Source organism: Felis catus, chromosome A1 (assembly GCF_018350175.1).
Source record: "Felis catus isolate Fca126 chromosome A1, F.catus_Fca126_mat1.0, whole genome shotgun sequence".
NCBI lineage: Eukaryota > Metazoa > Chordata > Mammalia > Carnivora > Felidae > Felis > Felis catus.
The window spans coordinates 121,299,159-121,323,921 of record NC_058368.1 but is presented as its reverse complement, the minus strand read 5'-3'; the positions used below and the strand labels follow the sequence as shown (position 1 = coordinate 121,323,921).

General features: G+C 43.9%; 1 protein-coding gene across 7 annotated transcripts in view; it reads right to left on the bottom strand.

Moving 5' to 3' along the window:
* SH3RF2 (SH3 domain containing ring finger 2) overlaps positions 1-24,763 on the bottom strand; it is a 143,920-nt gene that overhangs the window by 23,024 nt on the left and 96,133 nt on the right. For 6 of the 7 annotated variants that reach the window (XM_045060495.1, XM_019833843.3, XM_019833842.3 and 3 more), the window contains 2 exons: positions 7,391-7,482; positions 5,957-6,127 (listed from right to left, as the gene is read on the bottom strand). In XM_045060495.1, coding sequence (XP_044916430.1) covers positions 5,957-6,127; positions 7,391-7,482 — 263 coding nt within the window. The remainder of the gene's footprint in view (positions 1-5,956; positions 6,128-7,390; positions 7,483-24,763) is intronic. The other variant, XM_045060502.1, reaches the window with a different exon arrangement.

Genomic DNA, 24,763 nt, shown 5'->3' with positions numbered 1-24,763 from the left:
CAAATGCCCAGAAATGATGCTTACAGTGATGGGACTTCTATCCACAGCCATCAACCTGCCTCTGGTCCCGGTGATGTCGTCAGTAAAGGGGTGCAGGCTTCCTGCCAGTAAGAGCTCCCACTCTATTCTGGAGCTAAGGGCTGGCAGTGGAGAGAAATCCTTGGCCTTGGCCTCCATGGTCATGTGCTAGATCTGCCTGTTTTTTGAATGGGGGGCCTCAAGTTGTTGGATGCTGTAAAATGGGCTGGCCACAGGAAAGACAGGTTCCATAACCATTCCCAGCAGCAGCAAGCACAGAATAGAGTTAACTAGGTCCAAGCCAGCCTTATTCCACAAGTCTCTTCTCTGAATGACTGTTGATAGACCGAGCTGCAACCTGATTTTTCTGAGCCCAGCCCTAGGTCAGGTTCCAAAAACTCTTAAATCCAAAGTCCTCCTTCCAACAGGAGTCCCTCTCTGTCTTTTGGCAAAAAGCTCAGCACTTACCCAGCGCTTTCTTCTAATATCAAAGTACTTTGTGAACATATATTAATTAATCCCCATTACACTCCAGATCCTTGTTTTCCAGATGGAGAGACTGAAAGAGGGGTTTGGGGGGGAAGGAGTGCTATTGCCTCCAACTTGCTCCATTGTGCTGCTTTGAGTGTGCAGGTCTGTGCCCCCTTTCCTGTCTGTGGTAGGAACCCATAAGACCTAGCCCCCTCCCCCCGCCATATGTGAAGGGGCATTTGCGGCTCTACTGTACTCACCACTGGCAGCAGCCTCCTGGTAAGGGAAAGCTTGCACCCTGGCAACTTTATATAGTTCTGGGTAGAAAGTTCAAAGAACCAAGTGTTGGCCCCTGTATTGCTTTTTCCATCCATGAGGCACCAGGGGGGCGCATGTGCCTGGTGAAGGTTGTAAGAAAGAGGAATATCCTGGCTACTGGACAGAAGGGACTGTGTTGGGAGAACATGAGGGGCAGAGAGGCCCTGGAAACAGGACCTGAAGGAGGCTGCTGAGAGTCTGGCAGCAGATATCTGAGATAGGGGGCAGGCGTCTGATCAGACGTTGCTGATTGTGTTCTTGCCATGAAAGGTCTTCAACTGCAACCACATTCTTTCCTCTCTGGTTCAAGCTTCCAAGCCCTAAGAGAGAGCCTCAGATGGGCTGAGCCTGTTTCTTAGCTGGGGTGATGGGAGGAGGAGGAGAGGGAGGATAAGGAGGAAGAGCAGGATAGAGAGGAGGAGGAGGGGGGCATGAGAAGGAGGAGCTAGTTTCTTAAGCCTCTGAAAAGAGAGGAAACTTGTACCTCCCACCAAGACTATGCCTGAAGGAGGAAAAGTATGTTGATGCTAGTCAGAGGGGATTTAGATGGAAACTTGACAAACGTTCTGCACAGTCTGAGCCTGTGGCTGCCTCCAGGGCCTGGGAAAGCATGTCACGGTGGCAGAGATTTACTTGTGGTCAACTCGGCTGGACAGGTGGGTGTCACTATCTAGCACTGAGAGAGGGCTGGCGCTCTGGAGGGCACAGCTGCCTTTTATTCTCTTGGGAATTAAAAGGCTCACTTGCTGAATCTTAATACCCTGGCATTTGGGTCAGCACTAGTCTTTCTATAGAGTTAGTCCCCAAGCTCTGGCAGGCCCAGTTCATTGGGGCATAATGCTAATAAAGCAAAGGTTCCAGTGCTCAGGGGGGACCTCATACTTTCGATCCCTGGCTCTTTTATAAAAGGCTGCCTTCTGGGGCGCCTGGGTGGCGCAGTCGGTTAAGCGTCCGACTTCAGCCAGGTCACGATCTCGCGGTCCGTGAGTTCGAGCCCCGCGTCAGGCTCTGGGCTGATGGCTCAGAGCCTGGAGCCTGTTTCCGATTCTGTGTCTCCCTCTCTCTCTGCCCCTCCCCCGTTCATGCTCTGTCTCTCTCTGTCCCAAAAATAAATAAACGTTGGAAAAAAAAAGTTAAAAAAAAAAAGGCTGCCTTCTAGCCCAAGGGGGCTGCTGGTGGTGAGAGGCATCGCTGCAAACAGAAAACAGAGATGGGAAGAAAACCTCACACACATGCAGAACCAAAGAGCAGAAAGGGGCCTTGCATATGTAGTCCAACCCACTCAGTCCTAACACAACCTGCTAAAAGGAGTGGAAACTAAGCTGACAAAGGACCACATCATTCAGCCCCAAGAAGCAAAAGGAGAGGGTGGCTAAGAACAAGGATGAGCTGCTCCCAGGTAGATAAATCGGACATCATAGACCCATGTCTAAGATTACTGGTGATGGGACCTTCCTTTGCATCAGGAGACCATCAAGGAGAACTTCACACAGAGAGAGCACCAATCCTCTGTCACTTAACAGCTGTCAGGAGAATATACTCTGACAGGGATTTCCTCTTTTTGGAAATGTTGGTTCCCTAGAAGCAAAACCCACATACACGTAAGTAGCACCTCAGTATACACATATGTTCAGGATTCTATCAACTGGAGGGGAGGGACAGATTCAATGGCAACCTATGGCTGAAACTCCATCCACTGTCTGATGTGGCTGTCTCTGAACAGGTGAGTCTAGATGGCTCATGGCTTGCCTAAGGACACAATACATGTACCTAGGAGAAAAGCCAAGGAGAGAAAGGGAAGCTGGAGCCTTGGAATACACTGGAATGGAATCCTCCATGCATTCTAGTGAGGGTAACCATTTGTCCAGATTTTCCTAGGAGAGTCTTAGTTTACATCTGCTCTCCTGGTGTATTAAAAGTGTGTGTGTGTGTGTGTGTGTGTGTGTGTGTCTCCTTCTTTTCTTAAAAGTGTCCTAGTCTGGGGGTGACTGGTTGGTTAAATCAGTTAAGCATCCGACTTTGGCTCAGGTCATGATCTCGTGGTTCATGAGTTCAAGCCCCGCGTCGGGCTCCGTGCTGACAGCTCAGAGCCTGGAGCCTGCTTCGGATTCTGTGTCTCCTTCTGTCTCTGTTTCTCTCTCTCTCTGTCTCTCTGTCTCTCTCTCTCTCTCTCTGTCTCTCTCTCAAAAATAAAATATTAAAAAAAGTGTCCTAGTTTGGGTGATAAATTATATGGTCACACTTATTCTAATGGTGTTTTCATGGAATAACCAGGACACTGGGCTAAGGCGTGATGCATAAGCAAATGCTTTAGTAGCAGACATGGGCCTTACAGAATTGATGTCAGATCCCATGGAAGAAAGTGTTCCTGAGTTAGGGTAGATATCCTTCTTGCTCTTCATTGGCACCTCTAGACCATTCCCCCACCCTCCTTAATCCTTCCCAGCTTTGACTCATAGTATCAGACTTGACCACCTGTCGCATCACTTTGTCACCATTTCCTCTCTCAGCCTCTCTCCACTCATTCCATGAAGATTTTACCCTCTGGCCATGGGGGAAGGGAAGAAAAAAAAATAGTTACAAACAGAGAGGGAGGCAAAACATAAGAGACTCTTAAATATACAGAGAACAAACTGAGGGTTGATGGGGGTGGGAGGGAGGGGAAAATGGGTGATGGGCATTGAGGAGGGCATTTGTTGGGACCTGGGTGTTATATGTAAGCAATGAACAGGGAATCTAATCCTGAAGCCAAGAGCGTGCTGCATACACTGTATGTTAGCTAACTTGACAGTAAATTATATACACGTGCACACACACACACACACACACACACACACACACACACACAATTTGGCTTCTGGCTCACTGTCATTCTCTCTAATGCAATTGATCCTACCACAATGGTCTCATCTAGTCCTAGGGTTTTAAATACATTCTCAAGCCTGGACCTTCTTCCTTAAATACTGGGCTTGTATACTCAACCATTTGCCAACATCTCTACCAGGACTGCTAACAGGCATCTAAGACTTAATCTGCTGCAAACTGAGCTTTTGCTTCCCCTCACATCTCAGAACCCATTCCTCTTGGTTTCCCCCTCTAGCTCAGTAAAAGGCAACTCCATTTTCCAGTTACTTGGGGCAAAAAACTAGGACTCACCTTACTTCTCTATTCTTTCACACCCGATATTTGATTTGTCAGAAAATCCTGTGGTGTCTACCTTCAGAGTATATGCAGAATCTAACCACCTCTCCCTGCCTCCTTGGCTAATGCCTTGGCTCCATTCACCATCACTTATCCCCCAGAGTATTACAGTATCTTCTTAATTAGTTTCTCTGCTTCCACATTTCCTTTCTACAGCTTACTCTCAACCCAGCAACTACAGGGATTTTGGTTAAAATGTAAGTTAAATCATGTCACTCTTATGCTCAAAACCTTGCAATAGCGTTAAAGCCAATTCCTCATTATGACCTAGGAAATTCTATATGATCTGGCTCACCTGTTACCATTCTGACCTCATTTCCTGTTAACATCCCCCTGACTTGGTCTAAACCAGTCCTACTGGTCTTCATGTCAGGCTCACTCCTACTTCAGGGCAATTGTACTTGCTGTTCCTTGGTCTGGAATACACCTGCCTCATTTCCTTCTTCTCAGTAAGGCCATCCCTGACCAACCTATTAAAATTTTAATCACCACCTCTACTAATTCAATCCTTTTCTTGTTTTTCTTCTTGGCCTTTACCATTAACACACCATTTGCATTACTTATATACCTTGTTTATTATCTGTCTGTACCACTAGAGTGTAACTTCTGGTGGGCAGAGATTTTGTGTGTTTTGTCCACTGGTGTTTCTCCTGTGTCTAAAAAGGTGCCTGACACATAGTTTATGCTTGATAAATATTTGTTGACTACAGCATCAGCTATAGACACCCTTAGTTTGCCTTTGGAGATTTTGCAACTTTCTAACAAATTCCAAGAACCTTCCTTCCACTGAAGGAGATAACTTCCGGTTCAACTTTCTGCCATGTGAAGAAATCTTTTTATCTAAGCCTGGATCTATGGAAACCCAGACTTTGCCTGTACTCTTCCTAGAAAGGGGGTCCTACCACCTCACCAGCCAACCTTATTGGAAAAAAAATCTATGTGTTAGAAAGTGCAAACTTTTACGGATCCAACTTCTAAGTTGTATCCACTGGTTCACTTTCCCCTCATGGAACAGATTTCCTGTCTCCACGGCTTGTTATGGTCCCTCTGACCCTGTCTTCTGTAGCTTTACCCAAGTGTTTCTATGACTGTCTACTGTGGTGTAGTGTTCTGTCTCCTCACCATCTTTGTGGCCCTCCTCCGGACACTGTGCCCCACCTTTATGAAGCTCCCCCAAACTGGACATAGGACTCCAGCTCTGACCCCCCCTCCCCCCAGAGAGTACAATGGGTTATCACTTTCCTTGGAGTTATGTCATAGAGACAGTGTTTGATGTGTGGGGATGGCCTCACTGCCTTGTGACAGGCTGTGCCTGGGTGGATGTGGGGTGGAGGAAGGCGGAGCCATGGGCAGTGCAGGGATCTGTGGTGGTGGTTTAAGTTAAAGGGTCGGGTGTGCTGGAGAATAAAAAAGTTGGGAATGCTGATAGGGACAGGGACCTACAGGGTAACCAGCCTTTGGCCTGGGGTGTGGATGGACAGGTCATAGTCTGAGTCATGGAAAGTCTGCCTACTGGCCTAGTGTCTTATGAAGTTTCCTGAAGTGCTCTGAGGGGTCTTCTGATTATCACAGGCTCCCATTATTCGGCTATACAGGAGAGTTGGGGTGCAGGATATGAATGGGATTTTGGGGGTTCGTACTATAGAAAACCTGAAACCCAGATCTTGAGCAGGTTGCTTAACTCTGTACATCACTTTCCTCATCTGTAAAATCACATCTCCCTTACAGGAGGGACTCTTGAACACATCCAATGAGTTAAAAGATGTGAAAGTGCTTGTAAAATGTGAAGAACTCTAAAAAAGATAACTTTCTACAATTAAAAAAAAAGTGTTAGGCCATTTCTTGGCCTACGCTCCAAAGGAGCACTGAGTCCTTGAGCAGTGAAACCACAGATGGCCCTGGGCCTAGTGGACCCGACCTCCGCTGCCTGAGAATAGAGGGCACGCACCTGAAAATGGGGATGACATAGTTGTTGGGGAAGGTGCCAACCCGCCCAGTGACCAAGGAGACGCCCCTGAGCCAGCCGTCTGGGTACTTGCCCAGGACCCTGATGCCTTCTCCCTTCTGTAGGTCCAGCTCATCGGGTCCATGGGCTGAGTAGGAGTGCAGGGCCACAAACCTGGGGAGACAAGGGAACTGAGTGAAGAAGGGGAACGTGCCTGGAGGAGGGCATGGAGCCAGCAAAGAGTGAAGGGAAATGGAACCACTGACCCAGTGGTTAGAAATAACTAACTTCTTCATGGTGAAATGTCGGTATGGAAGGCAGGTGATAGTGATAGAACCTATAGTGATAGAAGTAGCACTGGACGGGCCAACATCCCTGCTTTTCCACAGAGTGCCACACAGCTTCAGATCACTAATTTAGGCCACCTTGGCATTTTGACAATGGGGAAACTGGACTAGGATAGAGAAAGGAGTTGGTGATCCAGAATTAGTGGCAGAGCCTGGTCTCAAACCTAGAAGTTATGGCTCTGCCCAGGATGCTTTTTCATACTGCTTAAGGTATCACCCCAGAACATGTTTGCAGCCAGCAAGTGAAGGGAAAGGAGAGGTCAGAACAGAAGACTCTCTGATCCGTTCCCTCTGCTGAGAGCGGGGGCACATTTGATTCCCAGGAATGGCCAGAGGAGCTAGCTTAATGTAGGCAGGGAAGCAGACATTGGGGAGGGGAGGTAGGAGTTGATTTTAGTTTGTTAGCAGACAGTGGAATCCTGGCTGCATGGCGGGATGGAGGGCGATGATGTGTTTGTAACATTGCAAAATGTCCTTGGGTTAGAGTCGTGACTTTCCAGTTTGCAGTCTACACAGGCGTCAGGCAGATAGCATCTAGTTATGAGCCAGGGGTGAAGACACAGCGAGGGTGTGGAAGTGAGAATATATGCTTGACTAAAAGCATTAAAAGTAACCCATGTGGGCTTGCCAGATTCAGGTTACCAATGTATGGCCTCAGGCTGGACATCAAGAAGTCCCTCTAGACTCCAAGGACTATGAGACACTGGAAGGTTTTATCAAAGGGGCTGGGCAGGGTATTCTCTTCTACAGGGTTTCCCTCCACCAAAATGCTATATTTCAACATCTATTTATGACCCAACATTTTGAATCTAGAAGAAGACAACAGAAATTGCTCAGTATCCAATCTCCCAGCAATGTTTTGGTGTCTAATCTTCCAGTTCCTTTCTACTTTTGTAAAATAATGAGCCAGGATGATGTGGCTTGCCAATCTGTTTTTCAGCATTATTTCCTTTGAAGGATATAAAGGAAGGGGATTTGTTGTCTCTTTGTATGGGATGGTCTGGGAGTGGTGATGCTTGAAGGCAGAGGGGTGGCAAAAGTGGCCTCTCTGGCCACGACCCGGGGGTGGAGAGCTGAGCTTGTTACTCACATGTTTGCTGAGAGGTGTTGCTGGGAGCCGGACAGATTGACGATGGCTGCGGAATGTCCTGGGGAGCCAGGTATGGGATGGTAAGTGCTGACCTACACAGAAAAGACAGCCAAGCAGAACCAATGAATGCTACACGCCAGGCCCACAGCGGAGCTGCTGCAGAAAGGCCCGACGCAGCTGGAAACCAAGAGCCTTGCCCAGTGCCACGCATCATGCATCTTCTCTGTGGTTTGTGGCTGGAGGCAGTGAGGTGGGGATGGACTGGTTTATGGCCTGCCAGGGTGTCATGCCAGGGCTGTCTTCCCAACGACTGCTCCAACATGGTAGAAGATGAAGACTCATCCAGTCGCTGGTCAACAGGACACTACTGGGCTCCTTGATCTATTCCCCCAGCCTCTCCCGACCCACCTCCTAGTGCACTTGCTCCCTCTATGGAAACCTACACTCAGAAAATGGTATCATGGCTACTAATGAGAACTTGACACTGGCTAGGCACTTTTAAATGCTTTACAAGTATCAGCTAATTTAATCCTTACTAAAGGTACTATGGGCATCCCTAATTGCAAATGAGAATTTGCAGATCACCCAATTTGAAAGAAACCAAATTTTAAACCAGGGTAGTCTAGGTCCTGAGCCCACACTCTTAATAATGCTAGTATTAATACACACACACACACACACACACACACACACACACACACCAGTTTATCCAGTGACTTATGGAAGGTGAATCTGAATAGTGTTCACTTCGTCAGGACGAAAGAGTGAGCAACACTGCTAAAAATACTTGGAAACTACTATCCTGGCACCTTGCCTATTTATCATATTACCTTATTTATTTCCTTCTTGACACATACCACAGTTGACTGCCCCACCACTAGACTATAAGTTCCATGAGGGCAGGGACTATGTCTTGTTCATCACTGTGTTTTCTATGTGCCCAATATACACTTGTAGCTTAAAGAACAAATAAATGAATGAAAACATCTTCCTACCCAGTACACCAAGCACGAAGGTAATCTCAATCATCTCCTTGTCATCCAGAGTAAATACACTCAATTTATGTTCAGTTACCACCCCCATAAGTGATGATAACTATATACGTGTGCCTTTTTTAGGACTCTGCTTTTGTGGGCACAACTGTCATTTGTATACGTGTGTTCAGGCAAGAGTGAATGCGTTATTGAGTGCACATGTCTCTGGTTCTGTGTGCATGCTTGTTCACAACCCATGACAATCGTATGCACATGTGTGACAGCACTGGTCTACTGTACATCTGATTACATTCCCACATGTGAGTCTATGCACTCACAGGCATGTGCACTGTGACTGTACATGAGCTTGTGATTGTAAATGTCTATGCGGGGTTCTATGTATACATATGTGAACTCTAGAGGTATGTGCTGGTATATGCCGGTACGCATGACTTGGTAGTTTTGTGTGTGTTCTCTGGTGATGATTGTCTAAATATATGTGTGCTGTGCATGTATGTTTGACGTTTCGAAGCTATAGTTGCAGGATCAAAAAACCATTCCAAACAGATAACAAGTGTTGGTGAGAATATAGAAAACTGAAACTTTGATGCAGTTTGAAGGTAATAGGGTGTAGCTCCTTTGGAAAATAGTCTGCTGGTTCCTTGAATGATTAACCAGAAGTAGCATATGATGCAGTAAGTCTACTCCTAGTCCATACCCAGGAGAAATGAAAACATTCGTCTACGTGAGAACTAGTACACAAATGTTTAGAGCAGCATTATTCATAATAGCCAAAGGGTGGAAATAACCCCAACGCCCATTGACTGACGAATGGACAAACAAAGCGTGGTGTATCTGTACAGTGGCATGTTATTCGGCCATAACAGGAATGAAGTATTGAGACGTGCTAGAACATGCATAAACCTGGAAAACATTACACCAAATGAAAGGACCCAGGTACAAAAGACAGTGTTATATAATTCCGGTTATGTGAAATGTCCAGAATAGACAAATCTGTGAAGATAGAAAGTAGATTAGGGGTTGGGGATGAAAAGGGGTTGGAGTGCTGATCACAGAGTACAGGATTTCTTTTGGAGGTGAGGAAATGATATAAAGTTGTGGTAATGGCTGCACATACCTGTGACTATATTTAAAAAAACACTGGGGCGCCTGGGTGGCTCAGTCATTTGGGTGTCCGACTTTGGCTCCGGTCATGATCTTGAGGTTCCCGGGTTCGGGCCCCGCATTGGGCTCTGTGCTGACAGTTCGGACCCTGGAGCCTGCCTCGGATCTTGTGTCTCCCTTTCTCTCCCCCTCCCCAACTTGCACACTGTCTCTCTCCCTCTCAAAAATAAATAAAAATATAAAAAAAACCCCACATAATTATACACTTTTTAAAGTAATCTCCACACCCAATGTGGAGCTCAAACTCATGACCCTGAGATCAAGAGCTGCACACTCTTCTGACTAAGCCAGCCAGGTGCCCCTGAACTGTACACCTTAAAATGAGTGAACTGCATGGCCTGTGAGGCATATCTCAGCAAGGTCTTAAAAAAAATTCCACAGTCACCCATCTTGTGTTCTCTGTCACTGTGTAAAGTGCTTTGTGCTTTGCAATCAAATATTGTCACACCAGTTCTCTTGAAGAGAGAAGAAAAGTTTGCCAGCTTTGGGCTGGGCTAGTCCTTCCCTGTGACTCGACAAAACAAATCCCTGCTGGGCTTGGGACTTGTGCCAAGGGAGAGCCTTGTTATGAGAACAATTAATCTTATGTTTGTGGAGACTGTTGGACCACTGATTAAGCAGGATGCACTTAACACCCATGACTTTCCAGTGTTAGGCTTGAGTAAAATAAGCCCTTCTATCTATAAACACTATTAATCATTTAGGGAAGAGAAAGATGTCAGAATGCAAAGCCATCCCTCCATTACACTAGGCTATGTCTTTTTACTTCTCTCGGCCTTCATTTGGAGGGGGGGGGTCCTTCCTCCTACTTGGAACATTGAACCTGGCCAGGACTGAAATCAGTGGGCTTGTGTTTAGTGGGTTCTTTCTAATATGGAAGAGGAAGTGAGGCCAGATTCTCAGGTTTTGAGATGTCTTGGAGGTGAAGGGAGAACATCCACGAACAAGGAGGAAAGAGGCCAAGAAGGAGGGAGGAGAGAAGGGGAGATAGTGGACAGTCTGGGGGTGGGGGAGGTGTCAGAAACTGGGACTGGGACACAGTGGGAGAAAAAAACAGAGCCAGAGGGATAGAATGAGGAAGAAAGAAGAAAAGGCAGATGAAAAAATATCAGAAAACTCTTACAACCCACAGAGAAAATGACAATTCAATAAAAAATGGGTAAAAGATACCACAAAAGGAGATTGAGTGGCCAAGAAGCACATGAAAAGATGCTCAACACCAGTAATTATCAGGAAAATGCGAGTTACAACTACCATGAGATACCACTACACATCTATGAAAGTGGCTAAAATGAAAACGACTGACCATACCAAGTGTTGGTGAGAATGTGGAGCAACTATAACTCTTACATACTGCTGGTGGGAAAGTAAAATGGCGCCACTGCTTTGGAAAACAAGTTGGCTGTTTGTTATAAAGTTAAATATACACTTATGCACTACTCAGCAACCCTACTCACAAGCAGTTATCAAAGTAAAGTGAAAACATACGTCCATACAAAGACATGACATGAATGTTCTTAGCGGCTTTCTTCATTTTAGCCCTGAACTGGAAACAACCCAAATGCCAATCAACTGGTGAATGAATAAACAAATTGCGGTAAAACCACAGGGTACTGTTCCTCAGCAATGCATGCAATGGCATGGATAATCTTAACATCATCCTAAGTAAAAGAGGCAGGACACATAAGACTACATATTCTACTTTGCTATTTGTAGGACATTCTTAAAATTACCCAAACTAGTGACAGAAAACAGATGGAGGACTGCCAATGGCCAGGAGTGAGGGGAGAGGATTGACTGATGGCAAAAAACTTTCTGGGGTGATGGAAGTGTTCTATGTCTTGATTTTGGTAGTCATCATATGCATTTATGCATTTGCCAAAAGTCACTGAACTGTGTACTTAAAATCGCTGAACTTTATTGGATGTGACTATGCTCAATAAAGCTGATAAAAAATAGGAATATATTACCTAGTTGGCAGGAAAATCCAAGGAGCCTGAGCTTGACCTGGCCCAAGCTCTGGGATTGGTCAGAGGAGGGCACAGGGATGGTTCAGCTTATTACTGGGCAGCTAGCAAGCAACCCTCGTAGCAGAGGGCCACCTGAATAGGAGAGAAATCAAGAATGGAAACCTATGTATCAGACACAAGCTCAATAAATAAGGTGCAAATGAAAATGAACAAGAATGAAGGAAGAATAAAAGAGGTGATAAGGGAAAGAGCAAGATAGCTAAGGGCAGAGAAGAGAGAGCCCGGTAGGGAAGGAGGACAGACAGAACAAGACAGAAATGAAGGCCCCACTGGAAAAATGGGGGACAACCAGGTGGATGGCCAACTTCTGAGGAGGCATGTATGTTCCACCAGACTAAGTGAACAGGCCTCTGGCAGGTGGTTCTCTGCGGTCAGTGGTGACCTCAGGTCCCTATATCAACAAGGAACCTAAGGCCAGATGCAAGGCCCTCCAGCAACTGGTGTTTCCTGGCATAGTGTTTGGGGGCTTGAGCAGGGTCAGACAGGATGTGTATTTGAGGGTGGGGGTGGATTTTTCTGCTACAATGTGAAAGCAGTTTTTCCTCTTTTTTGAAGGAAATGACTCATTTAAAAGAAGTCTTTATCAGTAGCAGAAGAATCCACAGCTGTGTGGCTTCTAGGCGTTTTCGGGTTCTGGGGTATTAAATGAGGGAGGAAACAGGCCTGCAGCCTGCAGAGTTGTGGCAATGTTCTGTTGGCCCTGCACCTTCACCATCAGCCATACAGGGAGTGCGGGATGTGGCGCTCTCAGAATCTGGAGGGGAAGTCTAGCTTAGTATTCAGCCATGTGGTTCTAGCATTTACTAGAGTTTGTGATTTGGGCAAGTGACTCTCTTTGGAGGGTCCTCCACTTACTCATCTATAAATTTTTTTTTTTTACATTTATTTATTTTTGAGAGACAGAGACAGAGCACAAGTGGGGGAGGGGCAGAGACAGAGGGAGACACAGAACCTGAAGCAGGCTCCAGAGCCCAACTCGGGGCTCGAACTCAACAAACCGCAAGATCATGACCAGAGCCGAAGTCAGATGCTTAACCGACTGAGTCACCCAGGCGCCCCTCCACTTCCTCATCTATAAAATGAGGGCAATAATGGTATTTCTGTCGGAGTTGTTAGGAGGACTAAGTGAAGTAATCAATGTAAGTTGTTTAGCATACTGTAAGAGCTCAGTAAATAGTACTTATTTCCATCTGGAAAGAGATTAGCTACTGCACAGGGTGAGGATGGAACATCCATCTCCTTTTATGCAACAGCTCTGCAAGATCTGGCCTGAAAGTGGGACCCAAGAATGTGATGGGGGATAGGAAGAAGCAACTCTATTCTTCTGGAGGACAGTGTCCTCAGCTCTCCAAAATGCAAGTTTGCTCTCTCTCTCTCCAACTCATATGGTGGCACTCAGCTATTCCCTCCCAGGTTCATGCCTTTCAGTAACTTAGTGGGCACAGGGTGACTGTCTTCCTCCAGTGTAAACTACTCTGGAGCCTGTTGTGTTTCTGTATCTCAGTATTCCCAGGAGCTAACAAGGGCCTCAAACCTATAGAGGGTTCACTCAGGGTTAGGAGAAGGGCTGCGTTTTCAAGACAGAAAATTAGGTATTATATGATAGTTTTTGTACCCACCACCATGGATAATCCAGAGTTGGCCATCAAGCTTCACAAAGTTAAAAACCCATTTCCCTCTACAGATTAAAGGAGTCTTAATGGTCACATTCAGCACTTGCCTTGTGTGGACCTTATATGGTTCTAGCACTGGGGTTAATGCAGTGAATGAGACACATGGGGCTCCTTCCTCATGTGCAATTCACCACGTATACCAGGGAAGACAGTGAAATCCATAAGTATATAAGCATGACGTGTGCTGGGGTAGGGGAAGTTCAAGGTGCTCTGGGCACTGCCAGGAGAGGCTTGCCTTGATCTCCAAGAGGTATTTCACTCTCACACCCTATGATTCCAATGCTAACTTAGATAACATTCTCATTGTCATTATCCCCATTTTTTCCAATGAGGAAACTGAGATAAAAAGATTCCATGATTTTGTGGAGGTGGCCAGCAAATGGGTAGCCAGGCAGAACCCCATGCTCAGAGCGTGTTCTATAGGACACCAAGGTTAACATTTCTAGATCTCAACATGGCTAATGGGATCATATGTATGAGGCAGATTTGTATATCCTAGAAAAAAGCCACCCAGTCAAATTCAGTGTTCTGTTTTTATGCTCATAGATCTATTCTATTCATGATGACTTCCATCCATGCCCAAGGCCCCATGTAATGTGGAATAGATCTGACAGCAGGTAGAATAATGGTTGTTTGTTTGTTTTTCTTCTTCCTTCTCTGGCAGAACCAAGGCCCCAACAGAGTCAGGGCTCCTTCTGCCAGACCGCTCTCCCCTTCCTTCCCGTCTTAACCTATCTCAGAGGCAACCCAGCCCAATGAGTAAAGAGTGGCCACCTAGTGCTACTTATCTGTCCTGTGAGTGAAAACACCGACACCGAAAGAGAGTGAAAACACCGAAAGAGAGCTTATTTGTGAGTTGCCAGCAGTCCCTTTAGATCTACCTCAAAAAAAAAAAAATCTTAAGAAGATAGGTCAGCAAAGTATCTGTGAAGACCACTAATTTTACATCTTCGAGGTAGTCATCAAAGCTTAGAGGAGAGGTTTGCAAGATGGTGGCTTAGGAGGACGCTGGGCTCACTGCACATCCTGCTGATCACTTAGATTCCACCTACACCTGCCTAAATAACCCAGAAACCCGCCAGAGGATTAGCAGAACGGAGTCGCTGGAGCCAAACGCAGACGAGAGGCCCACGGAAGAGGGTAGGAAGGGCGGCGAGGCGGTGCGCGCTCCACGGACTGGCGGGAGGGAGCCGGGGCGGAGGGGCGGCTCGCCGGCCAAGCAGAGCCCCCGAGTCTGGCTTGCAAAAGCGGAGGGGCCTGACGGACTGTGTTCCGACAGCAAGCGCGACTTAGCATCTGGGAGGTCATAAGTTAACAGCTCTGCTCGGAAAGCGGGAAGGCTGGAGGACAAAGGGAGGGAGAGCTGCTGAGCCCCCTGACGACAGAGCTCAGTTTGGTGGGGAACAAAGGCGCTCACCAGCGCCATCTCCCCCGCCCATCCCCCAGCCAAAATCCCAAAGAGAACCAGTTCCTGCCAGGGAACTTGCTCGCTCCGCGTAAACACCCAACTCTGTGCTTCTGCGGAGCCAAACCTCCGGCAGCGGATCTGACTCCCTCCCGCTGCCACAGGGCCCCTCCTGAAGTGGATCACCTAAGGAGAAGCGAGCTAAGCCTGCCCCTCCTGCCCCTGTGCACCTTGCCTACCCACCCCAGCTAATACGCCAGATCCCCAGCATCACAAGCCTGGCAGTGTGCAAGTAGCCCAGACGGGCCACACCACCCCACAGTGAATCCCGCCCCTAGGAGAGGGGAAGAGAAGGCACACACCAGTCTGACTGTGGCCCCAGCGGTGGGCTGGGGGCAGACATCAGGTCTGACTGCGGCCCCGCCCACCAGCTCCAGTTATACACCACAACACAGGGGAAGGGCCCTGCAGGTCCTCACCACGCCAGGGACTATCCAAAATGACCAAGCGGAAGAATTCCCCTCAGAAGAATCTCCAGGAAATAACAACAGCTAATGAGCTGATCAAAAAGGATTTAAATAATATAACAGAAAGTGAATTTAGAATAATAGTCATAAAATTAATCGCTGGGCTTGAAAACAGTATACAGGACAGCAGAGAATCTCTTGCTACAGAGATCAAGGGACTAAGGAACAGTCACGAGGAGCTGAAAAACGCTTTAAACGAAATGCATAACAAAATGGAAACCACCACAGCTTGGCTTGAAGAGGCAGAGGAGAGAATAGGTGAACTAGAAGATAAAGTTATGGAAAAAGAGGAAGCTGAGAAAAAGAGAGATAAAAAAATCCAGGAGTATGAGGGGAAAATTAGAGAACTAAGTGATACACTAAAAAGAAATAATATATGCATAATTGGTATCCCAGAGGAGGAAGAGAGAGGGAAAGGTGCTGAAGGGGTACTTGAAGAAATCATAGCTGAGAACTTCCCTGAACTGGGGAAGGAAAAAGGCATTGAAATCCAAGAGGCACAGAGAACTCCCTTCAGACGTAACTTGAATCGATCTTCTGCATGACATATCATAGTGAAACTGGCAAAATACAAGGATAAAGAGAAAATTCTGAAAGCAGCAAGGGGTAAACGTGCCCTCACATATAAAGGGAGACCTATAAGACTCGTGACTGATCTCTCTTTTGAAACTTGGCAGGCCAGAAAGAATTGGCACGAGATTTTCAGGGTGCTAGACAGGAAAAATATGCAGCCAAGAATCCTTTATCCAGCAAGTCTGTCATTTAGAATAGAAGGAGAGATAAAAGTCTTCCCAAACAAACAAAAATTGAAGGAATTTGTCACCACTAAACCAGCCCTACAAGAGATCCTAAGGGGGACCCTGTGAGACAAAGTCCCAGAGACATCTCTACAAGCATAAAACATACAGACATCACAATGACTCTAAACCCATATCTTTCTATAATAGCACTGAATGTAAATGGATTAAATGCGCCAACCAAAAGACATAGGGTATCAGAATGGATAAAAAAAACAAGACCCATCTATTTGCTGTCTACAAGAGACTCATTTTAGACCTGAGGACACCTTTAGATTGAGAGTGAGGGGATGGAGAACTATTTATCATGTGACTGGAAGCCAAAAGAAAGCTGGAGTAGCCATACTTATATCAGACAAACTAGACTTTAAATTAAAGGCTGTAACAAGAGATGAAGAAGGACATTATATAATAGTTACAGGGTCTATCCATCAGGAAGAGCTAACAATTATAAATGTCTATGCGCCGAATACGGGAGCCCCCAAATATATAAAACAATTACTCATAAACATAAGCAACCTTATTGATAAGAATGTGGTAATTGCAGGGGACTTTAACACCCCACTTACAGAAATGGATAGATCATCTAGACACACGGTCAATAAAGAAACAAGGGCCCTGAATGAGACATTGGATCACATGGACTTGACAGATATATTTAGAACTCTACATCCCAAAGCAACAGAATATACTTTCTTCTCGAGTGCACATGGAACATTCTCCAAGATAGATCATATACTGGGTCACAAAACAGCCCTTCATAAGTTTACAAGAATTGAAATTATACCATGCATACTTCCAGACCACAATGCTATGAAGCTTGAAATCAACCACAGAAAAAAGTCAGGAAAACCTCCAAAAGCATGGAGGTTAAAGAACACCCTACTAACGAATGAGTGGGTCAACCAGGCAATTAGAGAAGAAATTAAAAAATATATGGAAACAAACGAAAATGAAAATACAACAATCCAAACGCTTTGGGACGCAGCGAAGGCAGTCCTGAGAGGAAAATACATTGCAGTCCAGGCCTATCTCAAGAAACAAGAAAAATCCCAAATACAAAATCTAACAGCACACCTAAAGGAACTAGAAGCAGAACAGCAAAGGCAGCCTAAACCCAGCAGAAGAAGAGAAATAATAAAGATCAGAGCAGAAATAAACAATATAGAATCTAAAAAAACTGTAGAGCAGATCAACGAAACCAAGAGTTGGTTTTTTGAAAAAATAAACAAAATTGATAAGCCTCTAGCCAGGCTTCTCAAAAAGAAAAGGGAGATGACCCAAATAGATAAAATCATGAATGAAAATGGAATTATTACAACCAATCCCTCAGAGATACAAACAATTATCAGGGAATAGTATGAAAAATTATATGCCAACAAATTGGACAACCTGGAAGAAATGGACAAATTCCTGAACACCCACACTCTTCCAAAACTCAATCAGGAGGAAATAGAAAGCTTGAACAGACCCATAACCAGCGAGGAAATTGAATCGGTTATCAAAAATCTCCCAACAAATAAGAGTCCAGGACCAGATGGCTTCCCAGGGGAGTTCTACCAGACGTTTAAAGCAGAGATAATACCTATCCTTCTCAAGCTATTCCAAGAAATAGAAAGGGAAGGAAAACTTCCAGACTCATTCTATGAAGCCAGTATTACTTTGATTCCTAAACCAGACAGAGACCCAGTAAAAAAAGAGAACTACAGGCCAATATCCCTGATGAATATGGATGCAAAAATTCTCAATAAGATACTAGCAAATCGAATTCAACGGCATATAAAAAGAATTATTCACCATGATCAAGTGGGATTCATTCCTGGGATGCAGGGCTGGTTCAACATTTGCAAATCAATCAACGTGATACATCACATTAACAAAAAAAAAAAGAGAAGAACCATATGATCCTGTCAATCGATGCAGAAAAGGCCTTTGACAAAATCCAGCACCCTTTCTTAATAAAAACCCTTGAGAAAGTCGGGATAGAAGGAACATACTTAAAGATCATAAAAGCCATTTATGAAAAGCCCACAGCTAACATCATCCTCAACGGGGAAAAACTGAGAGCTTTTTCCCTGAGATCAGGAACACGACAAGGATGCCCACTCTCACCGCTGCTGTTTAACATAGTGCTGGAAGTTCTAGCATCAGCAATCAGACAACAAAAGGAAATCAAAGGCATCAAAATTGGCAAAGATGAAGTCAAGCTTTCGCTTTTTGCAGATGACATGATATTATACATGGAAAATCCGATAGACTCCACCAAAAGTCTGCTAGAACTGATACAGGAATTCAGCAAAGTTGCAGGATACAAAATCAACGTACAGAAATCAGTTGCATTCTTATACACTAACAATGAAGCAACAGAAAGACAAATAAAGAAACTGATCCCATTCACAATTGCACCAAGAAGCATAAAATACCTAGGAATAAATCTAACCAAAGATGTAAAGGATCTGTATGCTGAAAACTATAGAAAGCGTATGAAGGAAATTGAAGAAGATTTAAAGAAATGGAAAGACCTTCCCTGCTCATGGATTGGAAAAATAAATATTGCCAAAATGTCAATACTACCCAAAGCTATCTACACATTCAATGCAATCCCAATCAAAATTGCACCAGCATTCTTCTCGAAACTAGAACAAGCCATCCTAACATTCATATGGAACCACAAAAGGCCCCGAATAGCCAAAGGAATTTTGAAGAAGAAGACCAAAGCAGGAGGCATCACAATCCCAGACTTTAGCCTCTACTACAAAGCTGTCATCATCAAGACAGCATGGTATTGGCACAAAAACAGACACATAGACCAATGGAATAGAATAGAAACCCCAGAACTAGACCCACAAACATATGGCCAACTCATCTTTGACAAAGCAGGAAAGAACATCCAATGGAAAAAAGACAGCCTCTTTAACAAATGGTGCTGGGAGAACTGGACAGCAACATGCAGAAGGTTGAAACTAGACCACTTTCTCACACCATTCACAAAAATAAACTCCAAATGGATAAAGGACCTAAATGTGAGACAGGAAACCATCAAAACCTTAGAGGAGAAAGCAGGAGAAGACCTCTCTGACCTCAGCCGTAGCAATCTCTTACTCGACACATCCCCAAAGGCAAGGGAATTAAAAGCAAAAGTGAATTACTGGGACCTTATGAAGACAAAAAGCTTCTGCACAGCAAAGGAAACAACCAACAAAACTAAAAGGCAACCAACGGAATGGGAAAAGATATTCGCAAATGATATATCGGACAAAGGGCTAGTATCCAAAATCTATAAAGAGCTCACCAAACTCCACACCCGAAAAACAAATAACCCAGTGAAGAAATGGGCAGAAAACATGAATAGACACTTCTCTAAAGAAGACATCCGGATGGCCAACAGGCACATGAAAAGATGTTCAGCGTCGCTCCTTATCAGGGAAATACAAATCAAAACCACACTCAGGTATCACCTCACGCCAGTCAGAGTGGCCAAAATGAACAAATCAGGAGACTATAGATGCTGGAGAGGATGTGGAGAAACGGGAACCCTCTTGCACTGTTGGTGGGAATGCAAATTGGTGCAGCCGCTCTGGAAAGCAGTGTGGAGGTTCCTCAGAAAATTAAAAATAGACCTACCCTATGACCCAGCAATAGCACTGCTAGGAATTTATCCAAGGGATACAGGAGTACTGATGCATAGGGCCACTTGTACCCCAATGTTCATAGCAGCACTCTCAACAATAGCCAAATTATGGAAAGAGCCTAAATGTCCATCAACTGATGAATGGATAAAGAAATTGTGGTTTATATACACAATGGAATACTACGTGGCAATGAGAAAAAATGAAATATGGCCTTTTGTAGCAACGTGGGTGGAACTGGAGAGTGTGATGCTAAGTGAAATAAGCCATACAGAGAAAGACAGATACCATATGGTTTCACTCTTATGTGGTTCCTGAGAAACTTAACAGGAACCCATGGGGGAGGGGAAGGAAAAAAAAAAAAAAAAGGTTAGAGTGGGAGAGAGCCAAAGCATAAGAGACTGTTAAAAACTAAGAACAAACTGAGGGTTGATGGGGGGTGGGAGGGAGGAGAGGGTGGGTGATGGGTATTGAGGAGGGCACCTTTTGGGATGAGCACTGGGTGTTGTATGGAAACCAATTTGTCAATAAATTTCATATATAAAATAAATAAATAAATAAATAATTAAAAAAAAGGGAAAAAAAAAAAAGCTTAGAATATCCCCTGTGATCTGGCTCCTGCTTTTCTCTCCAGCCTCACCTTCCTACACTCTGCCACTCACTTCTTCACCTCCTTCAGCCTTGGAGTCTTTTCTCTGCTCTCTGAGCAGGTCACGCTTTCTGCTGCCCCTGATTTTTGTGTGCCTCCCCTCCCTCACCTCTGTTATTTCCCTTTGTTATGGACAATTTAAATTACATTATGCACACAAATAAGTGCATATAATTTTATGTATCATTGAAAGGAGAAGAATAAAACTAACACCTGTATACATACCGCCCAACGTAAGAACCAGAATAAAAATAGAAATTGAATACTGCCTTCTGCATATTCCTCCATAATCAGATCCCCTCCCTCTGGCCCCTGTAACCACAGGGTTGAAATTGGTGCTCATCATCCCAGTGCTTTTCTCTGTAATTTTACCACCTTGGCATACATCCCTAAACAACATGTTGTTTAGATTTGCCTGTTTTTGAACACAGTATGAATGCATTCACGTTGAGCGTATTCTTCTGCGAGTTGCACCTTTGGTTCAATCCTAAGTTTTTGTGGTTGATTTTCACCGCTGTCATGTATTTCATTGTATGCATATACCACCTTTTAACCATTCTATCATTTATGTGTCATTTGGGTGATTTTCAGTTTGGGGCTGTTATGAACGATGTTGCTATGAACAGTCTTGTATATGTCCCCCAGGCCCCTGTGCAAGAGTTTCTCCACGATATATACCGACAAATAGAATTGATGGGCCATAGGGTATGAGCCTGCTAAGTTTTATTAGGTAATAACAAATTGTTTCCCGGTGTGGCTGTAACAATTTACACTTCCACCAGCAGCAAATGGCAATTCCTGTTACCCCATAATCTTGCCAACATGTGGCAATGCCCAGCTTTTTAATACCTGTCTATGATGGGTGTGAAATATCTCACTGTGGTTTCAAATTAATTTCTCTGAGTACTAAAGAGCTTGAGTTTCTTTTCAAACATTTATGGGCCATTCTTGTGTCTTGTATGAAATTCTTGTTCATATCCTTTGTCTATTTTTGTCCTCTGTTGGGTTATTTATTATTTTCTTATTAAGTTATAGAGTTCTAATATTTTGGACATGAATCCTTTGTAGCTTGTATTTTTACTCTGGGGTGTCTTGATAAACTGAAGTTCTTATTTTTAATATAGTCAAATTTACAATATATTCCTTTATGGTTTATACTTTTAAAAATCTTGAATATGATTTTTTTGTCCCAAGGTCATAAAGATGTACTTCTCTATAGTCTTCTAAAAGTTTTATAGTTTTGCCTTTCACATTTAAGTCTTTAATCCACCTGGAATTGATTTTTGACAAGGGAGGAATCCAATTTCATCTTTTTCCACATGGATACCCAATTAGCCCAATGCCATAGTTCATCCTTCCCTTCTGATCTGCAAAGCCTGCTCTGCCATAAATCAAGTCTCCGTGCTATGTCTATTTCTGGGCTCTCCACTATTTTCCATTGGTTTAATAGAATCTCTATGCTAAATCCATGCCATCTTAATTAGTACAGCTTTGAAATAAAATTTCGTAGTTGATAGGGTAGGTCCTCACCACAACCAAATTCCATCTTCTTCTTTAGAAACATCTTGGCTCTTGTCTTTCCTTCCATTTGAATTTTAGAATTACCCTTTAAGTTCCAAACAAACAACTCACTGGGACTTGAATTTATAGATAAATCTGAGCAGAACCAACATCCTTAAGATTACTCAGTCTTCTTACTCAAGAAGATGGCACAATTCTTCATTTATTTTAGGACTTCTTTAATGTCTTTCAGTAATGTTTTACAAATTTTTCCCACAAAGGGCTTGCAGGTCTTTTGTTAGATTTATTCCTAGAGATTTAAAAAATTTGGTTGCTGTTTTAAATGGTATCTTTTTAAGAAAATATTTTTCTGTGTGTTTTCTTTTTAGAGTACAGAAATGTAATTAACTTTATTGTATTGATTTGTATCTAGTAACCTTGCTAAACTCATATTTATTCCTAATATATTTTTCCAGATTCTTCTGTGTTCTCTATATAGATGGTATCATTCACAACTAATGACAGCTACATTTCTTCTTTTCAAATACTTAACCATTTAATTCTTTTTCTTGCTTTTACTATATTGGCCAAGTACGCCAGAAGGGACAGTGTTGAGCAAAAACACAATAGGCATTCATTATGTTCTTTTTCTGAATCTAAAGGGGAATGCCTTTAACACTGCAATATTAAATACGATGTTCGCCGTGTATTTTTATAAATACCATTTATCATGTTAAGGAAGTTCCTTTTTATTTGAGTTTTGCTAAGGTTAAAAAAATATATATCTATATAATGAATGGATATAGAATTTTTTCAAACATTTTTTTCTATAGCTATAGAAAAGATCACATGGTTTTTTCCCTTTCATCTGTTAATGTGATAAATTATATCGATTGATTTTGGAAAGTTAAACCAACCTTTCAATCTTGGGAAAAAATCTACATTAATCATGATGTGTATTATTTTCATACCTTCCAGGTTTGGTTTGCTAATATACACTTGAGGGTTTTGCATCTATGTTTAAGAGTGAGGTAGAATTCAAATTTTCCTTTCTTACATTGTTGTCTGGTTTTGACATTAAGGCTACCTTAGCCTCATGAAATGAGTTGGGGAATGTCTTCTTTTCTTCCATTCTTTGGGAGAGTTTGTAAAGAGTCAAAGAGCTCACCTATAAACCTGTCAGAATCTGGGGTTTCTTTGTGGGAAGATTTAAAATTTTTTTTATGGGTTATAATACTATCCCAAAGGGCTGCCGATGGCTGTTTACCAGATGTCAAATGTTTTTCATAAATCCTGTTTGCTGAAGATAAGTTCCTGATTAACTTATTCCCCTGGAAGACTTCTGTTGGGGAAAAACGGTGGTGCTTGGAATATCTGCATAGAAGCTTGGAAATCCCAGCCACCATGGATCCCCATAATGCCAGTTCAAGTCTAGAGTCTACGGAATCCTGCTCTTTTAGTCAAGAAAAACCCTATGAGACAGTCACTGATTAGAGGGATTTCTGTAACTCCACGAGACACTATGCAGCCATGGCTAAGAGAATGAACTATTGGGCTGTCTGAAGTGAGTTTGAATTCTGGCACTGTAACATACTGGCTACGTGAAGCTCAGACTTAATTCCTCTGAGCCATAGTATCCTCATCTATGAAAGGGGGCAATAGTCATAGCTATCTCATAGCATTCTTGTGACCATTCATTCAGAACATGCATGCAAAGTACTTTGCACAATGTCCGGCTGATAGGAAGTACCCAATAGACAGTTGCCATTGTAACTATGATGTGATGGGAAGCAGACAAGACCGATTTGTCAGAGGAGGGCAGTGATAGGACTTTCTTACTGGGACTGGATGTAAGAAGGAAATATTCATTCTCTAGGACACAAGGGCCAGTCACAATAGTCCAGATTCCCTTTGAGGAAGACTAGGTGACAGGTGACTGACTGTGTGTGTGGGACAGGAATTTAAGAGTCTCTTTCCTGACACTGGATTGGGCTAATCACAAGCATCCTAAGGCTTCCAAAGAAAGGTAAGGTCTGGCACCTCTATGTAGCTGTGCTCTGCATCGGCGGCTTCTCCTCCTCCTCCTCCTCCTCCTCCTCCTCCTCCTCCTCCTCCTCCTTCTTCTTCTTCTTCTTCTTCATGTTTATTTATTTTTGAGACAGAGAGAGTGAGCAGGGGAGAGGCAGAGAGGGAGGGAGACACAGAATCCAGTGCAGGCTCCAGGCTCTAGGCTCTGAGCTGTCAGCACAGAGCCTGATGCAGGGCTTGAACCCACAAACTGTGAGATCATGGTCTGAGCCAAAGCCAGATGATCAACCCATTGAGCCACCCAGGCGCCCCTGCATTGGCTTCTTGGGACAAAGACGAAAATGCGACCCACACTTAAACCACAAAGACAAAATACTCTTTTTCTTTGTTTAAGTTTATCTATTTTTGAGAGAGAGGGTGTGTGAGCAGGGGAGGGACAGAGAGACAGGCAGAAAAACAAATCCCAAGCAGGCTCTGCACTGTCAACATGGAACCCAACACAGGGCTTGAATCCATGAACCATGAGATCATGAACTGAACCAAAACCAAGAGTCGGACATTTAACTGACTGAGCCACCCAGGTACCCCCCCAAATCTTCTTCTTTAAGCTGGGTCTTTTGGTTGGGCACAGTGATCCTGGCCCCACCACTCCCCTTTCCATTTTTCTTTGTCATGCTTTCCTGAACTTAGAAGCCTGCTGGTAGGTTTTAGTACCAAAGCAGAGTCTGAAGGGGTACATACTATTAGGGCTTGTTCAAATGCTAGGGTATATCCATACCTTAATTATGACCCTTGCCCTCCTAGTCATAACAGTCCACTTGAGAAGGAACTGCATAGCAATAATTACAATTAAATCTTCTCATTGGGCTTCATTAAAGGTCATAAAAATTTAAAGAAGCAAAGTTCCTCTTAAATTTGGTGTGGGTCCTTTCATGGCATTTATTTGCAGAAGATGCTTGTTATGTAGCTACTAAGT